We start from the raw sequence: 18051 nt of genomic DNA on the forward strand, positions 1-18051 counted from the left end.
GAGATCTGTAATGCCCGAGGGCCCAGCCACAGCCCAAGTGATGATCTAGGACCGTTGTTCTATTGTATGGTGTCCCTTTTTAGAAACCGGGGCCACTTGGGCCCCGTGTGTGTAGCTGTAGAGTGGATCAGCATGGCAACTCAGACTCACACACACTGCTGTGTGTGGAAGGCTGGCGGGTGAGCCTGCAGCCGGGGCCTGCATGCTGGCTGTGGGGTCAGAGATAGGAGGCCTGCCATCACCAGGCCCAGTTCTCAGGGTTTCAGCCCCACCCTGGGACATCACTGGTCCCACGGCAAGCTTTCCTTAGAGTTGCCGTTAACGTACATGCACACAATATCCTGCTTAGCGTCAGCTGAGAGCGTCGCTACTGCTTTACAAGAGTTGCAGTTAAAGTGAATTATGTTCCCTGTGAACAACAGGAAGGGACGGTCAAAATACTAAGCTGCCCCCATTTCCCATCTGTGATTAGGCATGGGTCATACCCGTTCCTTCAAAACAGCCTTTAGATGGTAGCCGTTTACTCCTAGATAAAAAATACGGTCGGTGGGCCTTGATCCCTACACATTTATTTCTGGCCTGAGGATTAAATAGAAAGCAGACCAGTGGAATATACTACTCATCTTCTTTTGTTTCCTTTTTTTTGCAGATTCCTATGACCCAAGCAGGGTGGAGAGGGTGTGATGGCACGCCACTGGAGTGTGGGGCCGCGTCTTTTGCTGACGGGTGACCCCCCAAGCTGGCCTCAGCCCCGCCACCTGGGAGGAACCTCACTGGGCCATCCTTCCCCGTGGCCAGGACACACGTCGACTCCACAGAGTCACTCTGTGGAAATAAAGCAGTAGTCTGTTGAAAGCATCTGTTTTTATAGCACAAAGGGTTAATACCTATGTTTAGAAAAGAGTCACAAGGACCCTCCTTAATGATGGATTTAGCCCAGCTGATGGAGCATTTGGTGTTAATCTGGCTATATGTGAAAACTCAAATGTAGGTGGTTTAATGAGTGATTTTGAAAGGACCAAGAATGTCATAAATCCCCCTTCGCATCCCTGTGGCCTGCTGTCCACGCTCACTTTCGGGAGTTTGGGGAACATAGGCCATTGCTAGTGTTTTAGCACTTTGAGTTTCCGGGAAATGTGAACACGTATGTATGATCCATTTCTCATCAATTTGGCCTTCTGCTGCTGAAGTCACTTTACCTATTAAGTAACTTGCCATCAGCAGATGAAAGCGGTAGCTTGCAAGTTTCCAAAAGATGAAACCTTGTACCATGATGGATAAGAGTATTATTTATCGGCAATGAGACGCTCTGATCTTTTGCAAACATGCCATCGTCTGCTTTGCACTCAGTATTATCTATTTTTATTTCCTGTATGGATGTCTAGAAATTCTTTATATGAGAAATAATTGCTGGTAAAATAGACCATTTTAACAAAGTAACTATATTTCTTTTTACCAAAAAATGCTATTTTTCTATGATGTAAACAATTGTTAGGTGGCAGATTTTTAAGGAAGTTTATTGTATTTAAGAGTCTGTATCCCTTTGTGTGAGAGGAACCCAGAGAGGGTTCACATTTGCTTTAAAGCATAAACCCCTCACCCATTCACAACTCTTGCTACTCTTAGTTTATCTTAGAAAGAGATGTCAATAGAGACATTTTTCAGGGTTAATAAAATTAACTTTTCACAAGTTTTTTTTTTTTTTTAACAAATGCAGCTATAAGGTTATATTTGAAAATAACCCTCTTAAAACCAGCCAACATCCTTACAACAAATTTTTGCTGCCATATTCACTAGAATTACCAAAAAAACCCCATAGTTTCATCTTTGTTCGTCTGCAGGGATGTGCCCTGAGACCAGATCCCCCCTCCCCTCACCCCCACCGTCCCTTTAAAGAAATGTGTATTTTTATCTAGAATGATCTTTAATTAGCGTCTGCATATTTTCCAAAAGTGCTAGAGACATTATATGTACGCCGTTACGGAAGTATTATGAGGCCTATGTATTCTGCCGTTTACTATTGCATTAATCTGCACAAAGTTTATGCATTTTTTTAATGCGTTTGTCACTTCTTTCTAAGTCAGGCTTTCTCGTGAACTAACATTTCCTCAATGGTTTCTGTCTCCTCCCTCCCTCCCTCCTTTTCGTCTTTTTTCCTTCTCTCTCTCTTTCAGAAATCACCTTATCAATTTCTAAGCATTTTGAATTCCTAAAATGTGAACTGTTGAGTGGTCTGCCATTTGGCCCTAAAACAACTCTGGGCTCTCATGGCCTGTTTTTATCTGTACCATATGATTTTATTTCATCAGAACTTCATGTATTTGGACAGTAATAAACAACACAGAATCTAAGCAGTTCTGAGAAGTCTTTTCAAATCCACTTTGCAGCTTTGCTTCTTCCCTGTTTCTCATGGTCACTCCTTTCCAGATTTTAGTTCGTGTGATATTAGAAGCTTTGCTTCTCACAACCCGTGGGGATGACGGGCCAGGCCTCTGCCGGGAAAATCACTGGAGTCATCTGGTACCACTGGGAGCAGCCACCTGGGGGTCCTCGTGACGGGGTGTACATCCCTCTTAGGTGCAGATGAGAGAGGGTGTATGTATATACACATACACGTATATACATGTGTCATTGTGTGTACATAAACATGCATATAGACGCATGCATGTGTCATGTATGTACACACACACAGACACATACATACTTGTGTGTGTCATGTGTGTGCATACATATTACCAGTTCTGACTTTCCCCTTACAGTCTTTGATTCCATCTAAAACATCTTTTAATCAAAAGAGGTCAATCAGAGCTTATTCCTCGAGAGAAAGAGAAGGATCCTAAAGGGAAGAAATCACAAACAAACCAGAATATGATACTCTGTTTTCTTCTAAATCCTTGTATCATATCACTCTGAAACTATTCTAAAAATTTAGGGGAAATTATCAGTATTTATCCCTTTAACCTTAATTTCTAGATTCTAGCCTGTACATAAGTTTTTGGGAGGAGAGGTACCTGAAAATGTGACTTTTAAACTTGCATTTTCTGAGGTAAATAACGATTTCTAATCCTATAAAGTAGCTTTTCCAGAGGTTTTGAACTTTTGCTAATTATTTTTTTATTATTTCTATTTCTCATACATGCACAGCTCTCTTATCATTTGTGGCTGGAAAGGAAGTACTCATATTTTGTATTTGTCATTCTTTTTCTCATTCATATGATTTACTGTTGATGTTTAATATTTGGGGGCTTATAAGATTAAAAGTTCTAACTTTGACTATTTGGACTTAAAAAATGTGAGGAATCACATTTGAAATGTATTTGTATCTCTTGTTTTGCAAAAGAAGGGGGAAAATATTGGCAATATAGCTCTAATTACCTTTCTTTGAAGAAAATTCCTGGGCCATTGAAAACCAAACGTCTTTATTATTGTTTTGAACCTTCAGTTTCTGCAAACTACAGAAAACTCCCTGTGAAGGATGCACCATCCCTGACTGCATCTTTAGAATCCTTTTCCATGTTTGTACATAACTATTTGGGTCCCTTTTTTTTTAAAACATCCCTTAAAAATGTATGTACTATGAGATCCTGATTTCCTTCTGAGAGTTGTAGGTTGAGGTTTGATTCCTGTGGAAATTCTAAGTAGATCCTTGTCTGTTTCACGTGACGGTTTGTGAAGGGCTGTCCGTTGTTCACAGAAGTCCAAATGTCTAAACCCAAATGACCCTATTGAGCTTAGACTCAAATGACTGCTTTTTGCAACAGCAAAATGACTTTCTCTGATAGCACCTTGGTTGTGGGTTTCTGGGGAAAAGATGAATTTGATTCTCAGTTGACACAACTACTTCCCAGCTCTGAGCAGAAAGGGCTGATGGAAGATAAGGTGAACCCACCATCTCATCCGTGACCTTCCAAGATTACACTTGTGCGTCTTTTGTTTTGTTTAAAATGACTAAATGATACACAGTTAAATGTCAGGTTAGCATCCCCTGGAAACAGGCCAGCACTGCAGAATCCCTTTAAATATCTGGGCTCAGGGACCTGGACGCAGTGTCATCAGTCTTTGGAAGGTCATTGTTCTGCTAGGTCCACCTGAGCACAGAGATGGAGTGAAGGATGCAAGTGTGTTTCTTAAGCCGAAGCTGTTGCAGGCCTAGGGGACTTCTGCATTTTCTTTCTGTTTTGTTTTGAACTCCTGATTCTGCACATCTGTTTGTGGGAGGAGGGTTGCTACTCAGGACAGGATTTAAGAGACTGATTCCAAGTGACCTTTAAGAGTCTGCCTGGTGGGAGGTCCTTTTCCAGGAGTGTGGGTTTGTCCTCTCAGGGACCCCTCAAGCCAAGAAGGAGGAGATGATAAAATAACATGAAAGATAGAATGGTCCCCAGCCTGCACATCTTTTTTTTTTTTTAAATAAAAGGTGGGGAGGAGTGGTAAAGACTGTAATTCAGCCTCTGGGAAACGTTGATGGGGTCTAATTCACAGGCCCCCAAAACAGTCTCAGGTTCATGGGCAGCGGCGGGAGGGACAGGGCGCCTGCGGGTTGTGTGTTAGTTGCTCAGTCGTGTCCAACTCTGTGACCCCAGGGACTGTAGCCCGCCAGGCTCCTCTGTCCGTGGGATTTCCCAGGCAAGAGTACTGGCGTGGGCTGCCATTTCCTCCTCCAGGGGATCTTCCTGACCCGGGGACTGAGCTTGTGTCTCTCGTGTCTCCTGCTAGGCAGGCAGTTTCTTTACCACCACGCTACCTGGTGGTTTCCGAGTTGTATATAAAAAAAAAAAAAAAAAAAGGTCCTCTTTCCCATCAGCTTTTGCAGACTTGCCCTCATCCTTTCCTGGCTCCATGTGTGTGGAGCTCAAAGCTCAAGAGTTCCAGGGCCCTCTCCCTTGTCTGAAATTTCAGATCATGTCAAGATGCAGGCCTTAAAATGAAGAGCTATTCCCTGCCAGTTGGTAATTCAATGCACATATTAGAATATAACTGGAAAAGAAGTCCCTTGACCAAATTAATGCTGTAGGATGAAGCACTTGGGCCAGGAATTGGCTTTAAGCTCTGCCTAAACTCTCTGTGACCATGGCCACCTCTGCTACCCACTTGGAAACATTGCCTAAGTGGGGGAAAGGGATTGAACTATATTAGCTGGTTTCTTCCAACTCTAAGATGAAATAACTATTGTTTGGTGAAATTGAAAGTCCATAGGGTCTTTCGCCCTGACAGAACAGTCCAAGAGTAAAATAATTTGAAAACTGCGGCTGTACATGATGGAGGACTGGGTCATTCCCGGGGTAGGGAATCTTGCCATGACTTAATCTTTCACCGGGGTGGTCCACGTCCCCCTTCCCTCTTCCAATAACTTATCATGCTTTTGTTCCCCACCCCCCGCCCCCCACCATAGTACAGACCAGCCAAGAGACTGACAACATTGAATTCTCCCAAACATTTTTCTTAGGTTAGAACAGGGTACCGGGGTGTTTATGAGCCTGGCAGTCAGTCCAAGGCATTAATCTGCACTGTCCGTATAGACTGCTTTTCTCACAATTTAAATGCACTCAGGTTCGGAGAGTTCGTCTCTCCCCAGCTAAGTCGGCCTTTCTGCTTCTACCCGAGCATAAATCTCCCCCAAGATAGTCAGTTTGTACTTCACAGACTGGAAACGCTGTCGATCACCCCATTGCTCAGCACTGGGGACAACAGCCCTGTGGGAAGCATCGTTCCTCCAGGCCCAGCCGGTGTCTGGTCTGGACTCAGTGGGAGAACCCAGCTCTTGAGGTAGAGGTTTGTGCCTGATCACACAGAGGCTCTATCTGCTGTGTCGTCTCATGGCTACTTCTGTCCTGTGCTTCCTGCTTTACTACCTATGGCTGTTTTTACCTTGCCTAACCCCACTGGCATTTCAGAGGTCATCATGGCAGGGCCAATCTGGATAGAAACAAACCTAAATGTGCGTTTACCTGAAATTTCCTCTGAGTATTTAAAATCAGGGAACTCTCCTACACTGTTGGTGGGAATGTAAATTGGTACAGCCACTATGGAGACTAGTATGGAGGTTCCTTAAAAAACAGAGCTACCATCTGATCCTGCAGTCCCACTCTTGGGCATATACCCAGAGAAAAACATAGTCTGAAAGGATACATACACCCCAGTGTTCATCGCAGCACTGTTTACAATAGCCAAGACATGGAAGCAACCTAAATGTCCATCAACAGAGGAATGGATAGAGAAGATTGGTACATATATGCGATGGAATATAACACAGTCATTAAAGAGAATGAAATAATGCCATTAGTAGCAACATGGATGGACCTAGAGATTGTCATTCTGAGTGAGGTCAGAGGAGGAGAAATACTGTATGACATCCCTTATATATGGAATATAAAAAGAAATGGGTACAAATGAACTTCCTTACAAAACAGACTCACAGACTTAGAGAATGAACTTCTGGTTGCTGGGGAGAGGGGAAGAAGGGATGGTTAGGAAGTTTGGTATCACAGCATCGTTAATCAGCTATGTGTGTGTGTTACTAGCTCAGTCGTGTCCAACTCTTTGCAAGTCCATGGAAGAAAACAAGGAAACCAACATCGTTGGGTTCCTACTGTGTGCCAGGTATGTTATAGCATAAGTGCAATGTACAACACTTTACAAAAGACACATGGGTATAGAGAAGATAAGTAATTGCTTACAGATGCAGCTCACAGCTGGTGAAAGGGCAGGGGTTCAAACCTATTCCTATACCCCAAAGGCATGCTGCTCATTTTAGCTTGCTGCATCCCTGAGGACAAGAGAATGATCCTCTAGTTAGTCAAGAAATTCAAAGGTAACATCTTACAAAACCATAGGCATCTGTTAGAATAAGGTTCACCTGCTTATCCGAAAATTGGAAAAACCAGTAGCTTAAGTGAAATGCAAGCTTATGTCTCTCACACTTGCAAGGAACTCAGAGGCAGGCAGTCCAGGGCTAGCATGTCCGCTCCAGGGTAACTGGGGAGCCTGGGCTCCTTGTGTCTTTCTGTTCTTGTATCCTCTCATGGTGGCCTCCATCCTCAAGGTAACCTCCTGGCCCAGGATGGCTGCCAAAGTGCCAGTCACCTTGGACACTTTCCAGGTAGCTGACAGGAGGAAGAATTCTCCTCCCACATGAGTTAGCTTACTTTAAAGAGATGTCCAGGAAGTCCTAAACTCTTCTGCTTATATTCCATTTGCTGGAACTTAGTCACAGAGTCAAACTAGCTGCAAGGGAGGTTGGGAAATGTAGTCCTTTAAATTGGGCACCATTATAGACCTGAATATAATCAGAATTTTGTTGCCAGTGAAAGCAAAAGGGAAACTTGTGATGGCTAGTGGGGAAAGAATAAGAAATGTAAGATAGGGCCTGGGAGGATTCATTTTGAGAGCTTTGTAATTTTACCATAGGATCCGCCTTTTTTCATACACAAGCTGTCAGGAGAGTTATTTTTGCCTTTGGGAAGCACTGCATGCATGAACTTGGACAGAAGTCTGCGTTTGAGTCACACCGATATTAAGCCACACAGTTTATACCAATATTTTTTAAATGACTGTCTTTATTATAAATGTCTGTTACTCTTGGAGGATTCCCCTATCAGAGGTATGATCATGCCCATATTATATCTGGTTCAGCTACAATTCATGTACATAAGATTGTACCATGAAGAAAAAGAAGCTAAAGTTTGCAGACTTTATTTCACTCACAGTAGATTTTCTTTTTCAAGTTTGAGCACCTCCAATGGATGGTGTATATGAAGGGGGTTGTTTTTTTCTTTATTCAGAGAAGTTTCAAGTCACAGGGGCTTCCCTGATAGCTCAGTTGGTAAAGAAGCCACCTGCAATGCAGGAGACTTTGGTTCGATTCCTGGGTCAGGAAGATCCCCAGGAGAACGGAAAGGCTACCCACACCAGTATTCTGGCCTAGAAAATTCCATGGACATCCATGGGATCAAAAAGAGTCAGACACAATTAAGCAACTTTCACTTTTAACTTTTCAAGTCACAGAAGCATTGCCTAGATCCTGCCATCACCCACAATAGAAAACCTCTTCTTATGAAAATAAAAGGTGGTTTCTTGAATAAGACTTGCTCATAGTGTAGCGAAGAATCTCTGCAGGACAACCCAGAGTGAGCTTCAAGTGAGCTCTGGGATCACAATCTGGGTTCCCACCGAATGGTCATCTCCACGGGGAACACCATGATGACACAAATGGTGGAGACCGGGTGGAAACTCTCACTCCCACTCCTCAGTCTCTGCCAGGTTGGCTGCACAGTTTTGTTTGTTCTTGAGTGATATTTAAGAAACGTGGCAATTGGTCATTTTTTCTGAGGCTGCACATAAATCCTCCAGTTTGAAGCTGGTGAGTCTCAGTACATCACTGGCCAGGGAGCCAGCCCAGCATGTGCCTCCGTGTGTTCCATCCACTGATTAGTTCAGAGGTACATTGGGGTCCACAGGGTATGATGTTTGGACTACTCCCATTGCCTTGAAAATATGCTCCAGCAGCCCCTCATTCTGGAAAAATGGATGACACACGTATCCCAGTCAACCCGAAGACCTGTAGGCTGAAGAGGAGTCACCCTAGCTGACCACAGATGTGTGAGAAACCAATACTTACTGTGTATGTTCTTGAAATATTTGAGGTTGCTTGTGACACAGCATTATACAGTAACAAAGCTGCTGACTGAGATATGGGCTAATTCCATGGTTCATTATATGCTGTTGTGTTTATGGGGAGATTTGTGTGCTCTCAAGGCATCCATGAATTTTTTTTAAAGCCTTTGTTGAATTTGTTGCAATATTGCTTCTGTTTATGTTCTGGTTTTTTGACCATGTGGCACGTGGGATCCTAGCTCCCCAGCCAGGAATTGAACCGGCACCCCCTGCATTGGAAGGTGAAGTCCCAACCACTGGATAGCCAGGGAGGACTCCATGAATCTTTATAATTTGCAAATGCCTGAGGTCAGGGCCTTTGGGGATATCAAGAATCACCCAGAGGGAGGTGTGTGCTCAAGAGATTAGCTCTCTGCCCTTTGACCCCATGCCTACCTCCGCAAACATGGCTAGATTGACCTGGGCTGGTTGCCTTGGGAAATCTCACCTCTCACCCACCTGGTTTATACCTGAGGGCCAAGTTGACCTCAGATCCTTCCTCTGATGCTTCTTCAAAGGCTAAAAATCATTAGAGGCATCTCTGCTTTTTGGACATTCAAGCACTTCTCCAAAATCCTCACAGGAGGAGATGCTGTGTTTCTTAGTGCTCAGATTCATGTCTTTGGAAATATCGTTGGCTTCCCTGGTAGCTCAAATGGTAAAAAAAAAAAAAAAAGTCTGCCTGCAATGCAGAAGACCCAGGTTTGATCCCTGGATCAGGAAGATCCATGGAGAAAGGAATGGCAATCCACTCCAGTATTCTTGCCCAAAGAATCCCATAGACAGAGGAGCCTGGTGGGCTACAGTCTATGGGGTTGCAAAGAGTCAGATACGACTGAGCAACTAACACTCTCACTCTTGGTTTCTAAAGGGACAGTCACTTGAGAGAAACAAGGAAATACCTCTGAGGTTCGTGGAATTCGAGTTGGCATTCCTGCCAAATAGCAACACTGGCTCCTAGCCGTTGGAATAAATGGCTCAGGTATGAGCGACTGTGGCAAAGGGTGTCCCAAAGTCCCCTCCAGAGGAAGAAGCCCTCCTTGTAGAGCCGAGCCTGCAGGAGGGTGCTGACAGCTCCGCTCAGCCCTGGCATGCTCAAGATTCAGCCCAAGGATGCTCGAGATTGGCGGGCAGGGCCTGGCTGTCTGTGTGGAGAGGCACTGGGAAGAAGCACACTTTTCAGAGCCGGGAGGTGCACACTCTGTCCTGTGACTCCAGGGATGAGAATGACAAGGCTGTCAACCTGCGCATCCTTGGTGGAGGTGTCCCACCAGTGTTCAGACACTAGAGGGCAGCATCTGCTCATTCCGAGGAGGAAGCTGGTCCAGAGCATCTGGTACCACCTGGCTCTGGGGAGGCTGGCAGCTTTTCCCGCAAATGGAACCTCTGACCTACTCATCTAAGATCTGGGTTGAGGTACTTTGCTGCAATCAGTCAGCATGAAACAAAGGCTCTTCAGGGATTCTGCTCCTGGACCCAAACTTGATTTGTAAAAATATGCAGATAACCCACAAGCTTTTTGTTGGAAGCATATATGTGCCTTAGAGCCATGCGGCTTTGGACAAACAGGCGTCTGGTCACTTCCTGTTATCATAGAGAGGGTTTCATGAGGGTCAGATAAAATAACGCACGAGAGAGCTTAGCAAAGCGCCTGTTCAATCAAAGTTCATCAGCTGTCATGCTGCGGCCTGGGAAAGCAGCCATGCTGGGCACATGTGCTGTGTTGCTCAGTCATGTCCAACTCTTTGCCACCCCATGGGCTGTAGCCTGCCAGGCTCCTCTCTCCATGGGATTCTCCAGGGAAGAATACTGGAGTAGGTTGCCATGCCTTCCTCCAGGGGATCTTCCCAACCCAGGGATCAAACCCAGGTCTCCTGCCTTGCAATCAAATTCTTTACTGTCTGAGCCTCCAGGGAAGCCCATGCTGAGTACAAGCCCCAGAGAAGAGGGGGCAGGACCTGGAGCTCTTGCAGGATGCCCCCCCAAAACCTCCCTGCAGAGTCCCTCCCGGGCAAGAGACCCTCCTCGACATCCACAGAAGCGCAAAGATGGACCTCAGTCCTAGGCTGTATGACTTCTGGAGCCTGGCTACCTTTGTTGCATAGAAATTGTCCCTTGGGTATGGATCCTTAGGAGACAACAGCATCGGCTACACAGGCGTAAGGGTACCTGGCTGACCACCAGACTCGCCCCCCAACGCCCACAACCCTGCCCATGCCCAACCCCCTGGGCAGCTCTGGGTCCAATTGCTCCTGGGTGTCCTTAGCTCCCTGGTAACCCTCCACTGCCCCTGCAAGCATGATAACCTGAGACAAAGCCGAGTTATTTTGCACCCCTCTCACCTGTTTTCCAGATTTCCCTGGTGGCTCAGAAGGTAAAGAAGCTGCCTGCAATGCAGCAGACCCATGTTTAAGATTCCCTGGAGGAGGGCATGGCAACCCACTCCAGGATTCTTGCCTGGAGACTCAATCCCATGGATAGAGCAGCCTGGCAGGCTGCAGTCCAAGGGGTCGCAGAGTCGGACATGACTGAGCGACTAATAGTTTTATGTTTTCACCTGTCTTCAAAGGAGCTCAGCTCCAGAAGTTTCTGAGGGCAGTGACTGCCGGGAACTCCCAGGGATCTGTAGGTTGTCGTGGGGATGGATGGGGCTTGAGTGATCTCAGAGGTCATCTTGCCAGAGGTCTGGAGTCTACATTTCGCAGTGTTAGACTCAGCAGTTCACCAATTAGCCAGGTGGCCTGGGACAAACACGTCACCTCTTTGTGCCCTGGCTCCCCATCTGTATAAGCAACACGATGGAGTCATTTTGGCTCCTCCCCCCACAGGGGACAATTGTCAGCATCAGGGCAGTGGGAACACTAGATGGGTCCCCAGCACTTACACTTTCATATGGTGCTTTTTTGTTTTCATAGAGCAGCCACTGTGGAGGACAGTACGGAGGCTCCTTAACAAGTTACAAATAGAGTTACCATTTGATCTGGCAGTCCCACCCCAAGCATGTATCTGGAGAAAACTAATTCAAAAAGATCCATGCACCCAATGTTCATCGCAGCACTATCCACAATAGCCAAGACATGGAAACAGCCTAAGTGTCATACACATATATATGTGTGTGTGTATATATATAACAATATATATAGCTACAAATATATATACGTATTGAGAGACAGAGACAGCTGAGAGACAACTCAGGCAGCTCTCTGTGGGTCGCCTGCCCTTCTGCTGACTCTCTTGTTCTAGATTTTGCTCCAAATCAGCTTTCCAAGGATGTTTGCAAAGTGAACAGTCTGAGATGTGCCCGTCACAGGGCAAAGGACAGGTTTGTGGATAGCCAAGCGGGATAAAGACCGCCTCCCTTGGGGGCAAAGCTCAGGCACCCGTCGCTCCTCTGACCCCATGGGTTTTCAAAGCGCAGGGCTCCTGTCCCACAGGCAGGTGTCACCTGGCCCTCTTCACGGAGCCCTGTGCCAACTAGGGGTTGGGGATTTGGATCCAGGGCAAGACAATACTGCCCCCCGACCTAGTGCCCTTGCTGATGTCACACAGCCCCCATCCTGACTCCTGTGTCTGCTGTCCCCACCCCCCAGGATACCCGGGTGGCCTCCCTTACAAGGTGGGTGGCAAACTCAGGACCCTCTCTTTCTGAACCCCTTTCAGCCAAGGTTGAAACCCTTATTCACCATCATCCTGTCAGCCAGGCACACAGATATTTTCATTCCTTTTTTGCAGGTGAAGCAACAGAGGCTCAGGAAGTTTAGAGATGTTTCCAAGGTCAGGTTATATACGGCAGAGGAGATGAATCTGAACATTGTTGCACCTGTTAGTCCCCAAGTGGTGTCTGACTCTTTGTGATCCCATGGACTGCTGTCTGCCAGGCTCCTCTGGGATTTTCCAAGCAAGAATACTGGAGTGGGTTGCTATTTCCCCCTCCAGGGGATCTTCCTGACCCAGAGATTGAGCCCATGTCTCCTGCATTGGCAGGCGGATTCTTTACCAGGGAGCCACCAGGGAAGCCTCATCTGAAAATTAGTGCTACCTAAGAAGAAAAATACAGTACTGCCTCCAAGCTCTCTCTCTCTCTATATATATATATATGTAATGTTGCAATGAATGTGGGTGCAGACAGCTTTCCAAGTCACTGGGTTTTTTCTCTCTGTATAATTAGCCAGCAGTGGAGTTGCTGGATTATATGGTAGTTCTTTTTTTAAAAAAATTTTTAATTGCCAAGTTTGTGTTTGTTGTTATAATTTTTTAAATTTAATTTTTATTTTATATTGATTTACAATGTTGTGCTAGTTTCAGGTGTAGAGCAAAGTGATTCCGCTATACCTCTATATTTACAGACACGTACATATACTTTGGGGCTTCCCTGGTGGGCTCAGACAGTAAAGAATCTGCCTGCAGTACAGAAGACCGGTTTCATTCCCTGGATTGGGAAAATCCCCTGGAGAAGGCAATGGCTACCCACTTCAGTGTTCTGGTCTGGAGAATCCCCATGGCTGGAGGAGGCTGGCAGGCTATAGTCCATGGGGTGGCAAAAGAGTTGGGCATGAGTTAGCAACTAACCAACAATATATACTTTTTCAGATTCTTTTCTAGTATAATTTATTACAAGATACTGAATATAGTTCCCTGTGCTACACGGAACAGTCTTGCTGTTTCTTTTGTATACAGCAGTGTGTATCTGTTAATCTCGCAGTCTTAATTCACCCCTCCCCCTTCCCCTTTGGTAACCATGTTTGTTGTCTGTGCCTGTGAGTCTTTGTAGTTGAGTTCATTGTGTCGTATTTCAGATGACACACATGAGTGATACGTCTTCCTCTTTCTGACCTACTTCACTTAGTATGATCATCTCTAGGTCCGTCCCTGTTGCTGCAAGTGGCATTATTTCAGCCTATTTTGTGGCCGAGTAGTAGTCCGCTGTATATGTGTACCACATCTTCTTTATCCATTCATCTGTCAGTGAACACTTGGGTTGCTTCCTTGTCATGGCTATTGTAAATAGTTTTGCGATGAACATCGGTGTGCATGTATCTTTTCGAATTAACGTTTGCTCCAGATATATGCCCAGGAGTGGGGTTGCAAGGTCATATGGGAACTCTATTTTCAGTTTTCAAGGAACCTTCATACTGTTCTCCATAGTGGCTGCTCTTCTGTCCCTTTTGTTGTAGATTTTTAATTAAAGAGACCTCTGAGGAAACTTCAACTGCAGGTTCCAAACATTGTGTGTGTGTGGAGAGAGAGAAGGGTGGGAACGCACACTGGAAAGGGGAAAGAAAACGGGCTTGGCTGGCGTTCGGGATTTTGGTGACAACCTCAAGTTTTGGACAAAACCAAATTCAGGCAGTGGGGCCTGGTCACGTGTCTGCCGCTCCCACCCCTCTCTGGCCCTGGGGCTTTGTAAACACCCAGCGTGTTCCCACAGTCGCCAGGCCTGATTCACCCGGAAGAACCCTTGTGATGCGCTTTCCCCACAGGGATGGAAACTGTAAAAGTGTAAACTGCACCCCGGGTTTGAAGACTTCAAAAAACAAATGCAAAGTAGTTCCATATTTTTATATTACACATCGAAATACTATTTTACTGGGTTAAATATAACACATTACTAAATTTCATCTCTTCTCCTTTTTGAAAGTGCTATTGGGGAATTGGAAGTCACTGACAAATTCTCAGGTGGTTCAGTGGTAAAGAATCCACCTGCTGATGCAGGAGATGCGGGTTCCATCCCTCGGTCCGGAAGATCCCCTGGAGAAGGAAACGATAACCCGCTCCGGTGTTCTTGCCTGGGAAATCTCACGGACAGAGGAGCCAGGCGGGCTACATCCATAGGCTGCATCCGGGCTGGGTGCCTCCGACGCCTTTGCAATGCTGCCCCCTGCTGGCCAGTTCGTGGAAATGCCCAGCCAGGTCTCAAGCGCTGAGATGCCTGGTTTTGTCGTCAGAACGTGTTACTGCTGTGTACATCGTGTGCATGTGTATGGGTGATGGTGCGTGTGCACAAACCAGCGCTTGTTTTAATACTTCTCAGCTGACAGTGGTCCTCAGCGTCGCTCTCCTCCCATTTTCCGAGCAGCAGTTGTTGGGTCCAAATATTCTTGAACAGTAAGGAAATAGTTCCTGTTTACAAACTGGGGGTCCCCACGCACCACAGGAGCCTTGTGCAGCGCTGATCTCTGGCCAACACAAAATTATTCCTGAATAGCGGTACTCTGCGGGCCACCGGAAGTCTTAAGTAGGAAATTCTCCTTCAAGTCTATTGTAGTCCACATGTTCCCTGCTATGGCAAGGAACGGGAGAGGGGAGCAGGGCGCCCCGTTGGATCCTCCACTGGAGAGACAAACAAGAACACTGATAATTCACTAGTTGGATTTTCAAATAAAATGGTAGAAGCATTTTTTATAAAAAGGGAGAAGGGACTTCCCTGGTGGTTCAGTGGTTAAGACTGTGCTTCCAATGCAGGGAGCGTGGGTTCCCTCCGTGGTGGGGGAATTAAGATCCTGTATGCTGCCTGGTGTGGCCAAAAAAATATATTACTTAATGAATTAAAATAATTTTTTAAGAAAAGAAAAAATAAGGCATGATGTCTGATGGCTGAGATTCCTGAGTTTTGATCCCCAAAACATGTGGTACAAATGTTCATGTGTTGGGAACACATGTAAACAGGTGACTGAGTGTCCTTACCACCCTGAATGTAGGCTCATCTGAGCATGCCACATGGAGAGCACAGTGGGGCTCCAGTCACTGAGAGGCTTAAAATCCCTCCCTTCTTATTAAATCCCATTTTTTTCAGGTCTCAGCTCTGTGCCAGGTGGTGGCCAGCTAACCTGATAAGCTGGTGGATTGATGCTTTGCTCCTTTCTGTGTTCCAGTTCTGCAGTTCCACTTGGCCTTCTGGATGGATACGGTGATCTACCTGTTCACTCATTCAACACATACCTCCTGCCAAATACATAGTCAGTCAGTCCCCAGGCCAGAGATTCTCAGTGTCTTCTGAGATGAAGAGACAGAGATGGAGAGACAGAGACAGGGGCAGACAGAGAATTTCAGTGCACTGAGCAGTTTCTAAGTAGAAGAGTAGTGAAAGTGAAAATCAGTCAGTCTTGTCCGACTCTTTGCGACCCCATGGACTACACAGTCCATGGAATTCTCCAGGCCAGAATACTGGAGTGGGTAGCCTTTCCCTTCTCTAGGGGATCTTCCCAACCCAGGGATTGAATCCAGGTCTCCTGCTTTGCAGGTGAATTCTTTACCAGCTGAGCCACAAGGGAAGAAGAGAAGAGATATCTCTAAATAAATGGATTTGGAATCAGGGAAGATAACACAATTCATTGCTTGACTAGGCCTATGGAGACTTCCCAGAGGAGGAAAGAGTTTGGGATGCATTTTGAACAGTGAACAAGTGATCTCTAGGGGCAGCAGTGGGGAAAGAACCTCACACAGGAGGGTATAGTGTACAGCAAAGCACCCAGCATGCGAGGTATTGCCTCATAGCCGGGTGGGAATTTCAGGTCCCCCAAAGTGAAGCAGGACATCTGGCATTCTTCAACTCTGGACTTTTCTAGAAGACTTCTTCCAACTCTTGCCACCTCGGTGATGCATGTCCCTCCCACTGCAATTGCCTCGGGATCCGTGTGGGGTCAGTTTGTGAGAGATGTAGACTTTTATGAGTTACGTGCTTGAAGTTGTCCCAGATGGGGACAGTTGTCCCTGAACAGATTCACCTGGTCAGTCCAGATGTGAGTAAGACACCTGAGAGGTCTGCCTTGGCCGGTTCTTTATTAATAAGCATAGATGCACAAAGGAAAATGACAAGACCCATTTTGGGGGGATCCCGTGAGGGATGGGAAGGGATTCGTCTCTCTCGGTTCCTTTCGGTTCCTGATTTAAGGTGAATAACGTGTTAATCACCCCCTTGCTGCCTCACTAGCGCATAAGAATGAAATATTCCCCCAGCACGCAGTTCTTCCTACACAAATGCTGGCCAGGGCTTTCTCTCCCCCTGGATAGCTATTTGCTGCCTTACACATGTGCAGCTGAACTTTCCTTCTCCCTTTCCATTCTGCTTAGTAAGCAGACTCTAAATAACGACACCTGCATCCTATTCAGTCTGCAACGTGAGCCAAAGGGGAGAGAAGCTGGTGTGTGAGGGTCCGAGGGCAGCGAGGGCTGGGGCAGCAGGGCCTCACTTCCTCTGTTTCCTATCAAAGAAGGCAATGGGGAGGTTTCGGAGTCAGGATCGCAGGTCGATAGATGGTGATGCTTCTTGTTTATTGATCATCACGCACATATTCAACCCACAGCCCACGGATGGTCAGCCTGTTGGTGGTCCCTGTTTCCCTGCCACTTCCCTTTTATTGGAACAAAAATTTAACTCTTTGCTAAGACCCTAATAAGGCGGACATTGGAACAAACACTGTTTTTGTCCCCAGTGATTTAGCACTTTGAACATTTCCATCCTGAAAGCATTTATACACACTTAGGAAGAAGTCAGCTCTTCTGAAATCAACACAGTACTAATTTGAAAATAGAATCATCAACACAGACACCAAATACTTCTGCCATCATCTTTAGTGGACACAGGCTCCTTGTGTGCATACAAACATTGGCCAGATACCACGGCGGCCTCATTTCTGGTATTTCAGAGTGCTGCTGTTGGGAGCTTCTTGACAGAAGAGTTGATGTCACCATCCACATTACCCTGATCGTATTTGTTTCTCTATGAATGGACATTTAGGTCACATTTTCCGTCCGCGTCTCCTGCCGGCTGTGAGCAGTGACATCTCAGACGCACTTGCCTGCTGACTCACCGCCTGGGGTCATGACACCCATCTGGCTGTGCCTAGTGTTTTCCACACACCTCATTTATTTTCCACCTTTCCAGGTGGTTAGCACATAGAAGCCTGGAAGTCAAAATACTATCCATCGGTAGATGAATGGATAAGCGAAATGTGATATAGACATACGATGGAATATTTTTCAGCCTTCAAAAGAAAGGAATTCTGACACATGCTATAACCTGGATGAACTTGAAGACATTATGCTAAGTGAAATAAGGTGGTCACAAAAGACACACATTGCTTGATTTCTTTGATATGATGTACCTAAGTATTCTAGTCAAATTCATGGTCAAGGCAGAACGGTGGTTGCCGGCGGGTGGGGGAGAGTGTGTTGAGCAGGTGCAGATTTCAGTTGGAGATGATGAAAAAGTTCTGAAGGTGGATGGTAGCAATGGTTGCATGATAATGTGAATGTACTTAATGCCAGAGTACTGTACGCTTAGGGATGGTTAAAATGGCACTTCCCTGGCAGTCCAGTGGTTACAAATCTGCCTGCTAATGCAGGGGACACAGGTTTGATCCCTGGTCCAGGAAGATTCCATGGGCTGCAGAGGAGCTG

At 46.0% G+C, this 18051-nt stretch overlaps 1 protein-coding gene across 1 annotated transcript in view; it reads left to right on the forward strand.

Moving 5' to 3' along the window:
* The window catches only part of JCAD (junctional cadherin 5 associated), a 38320-nt gene extending 35047 nt beyond the window's left edge, over window positions 1-3273 (forward strand). The window contains exon 4 of the mRNA XM_070381830.1: window positions 650-3273. Coding sequence (XP_070237931.1) covers window positions 650-684 — 35 coding nt within the window. The 3' untranslated portion in view covers window positions 685-3273. The remainder of the gene's footprint in view (window positions 1-649) is intronic.
* Window positions 3274-18051: the final 14778 nt, after the last annotated feature.

The sequence above is a fragment of the Bos mutus genome, chromosome 13 (genome assembly GCF_027580195.1).
Source record: "Bos mutus isolate GX-2022 chromosome 13, NWIPB_WYAK_1.1, whole genome shotgun sequence".
In the NCBI taxonomy this organism is placed as follows: domain Eukaryota; kingdom Metazoa; phylum Chordata; class Mammalia; order Artiodactyla; family Bovidae; genus Bos; species Bos mutus.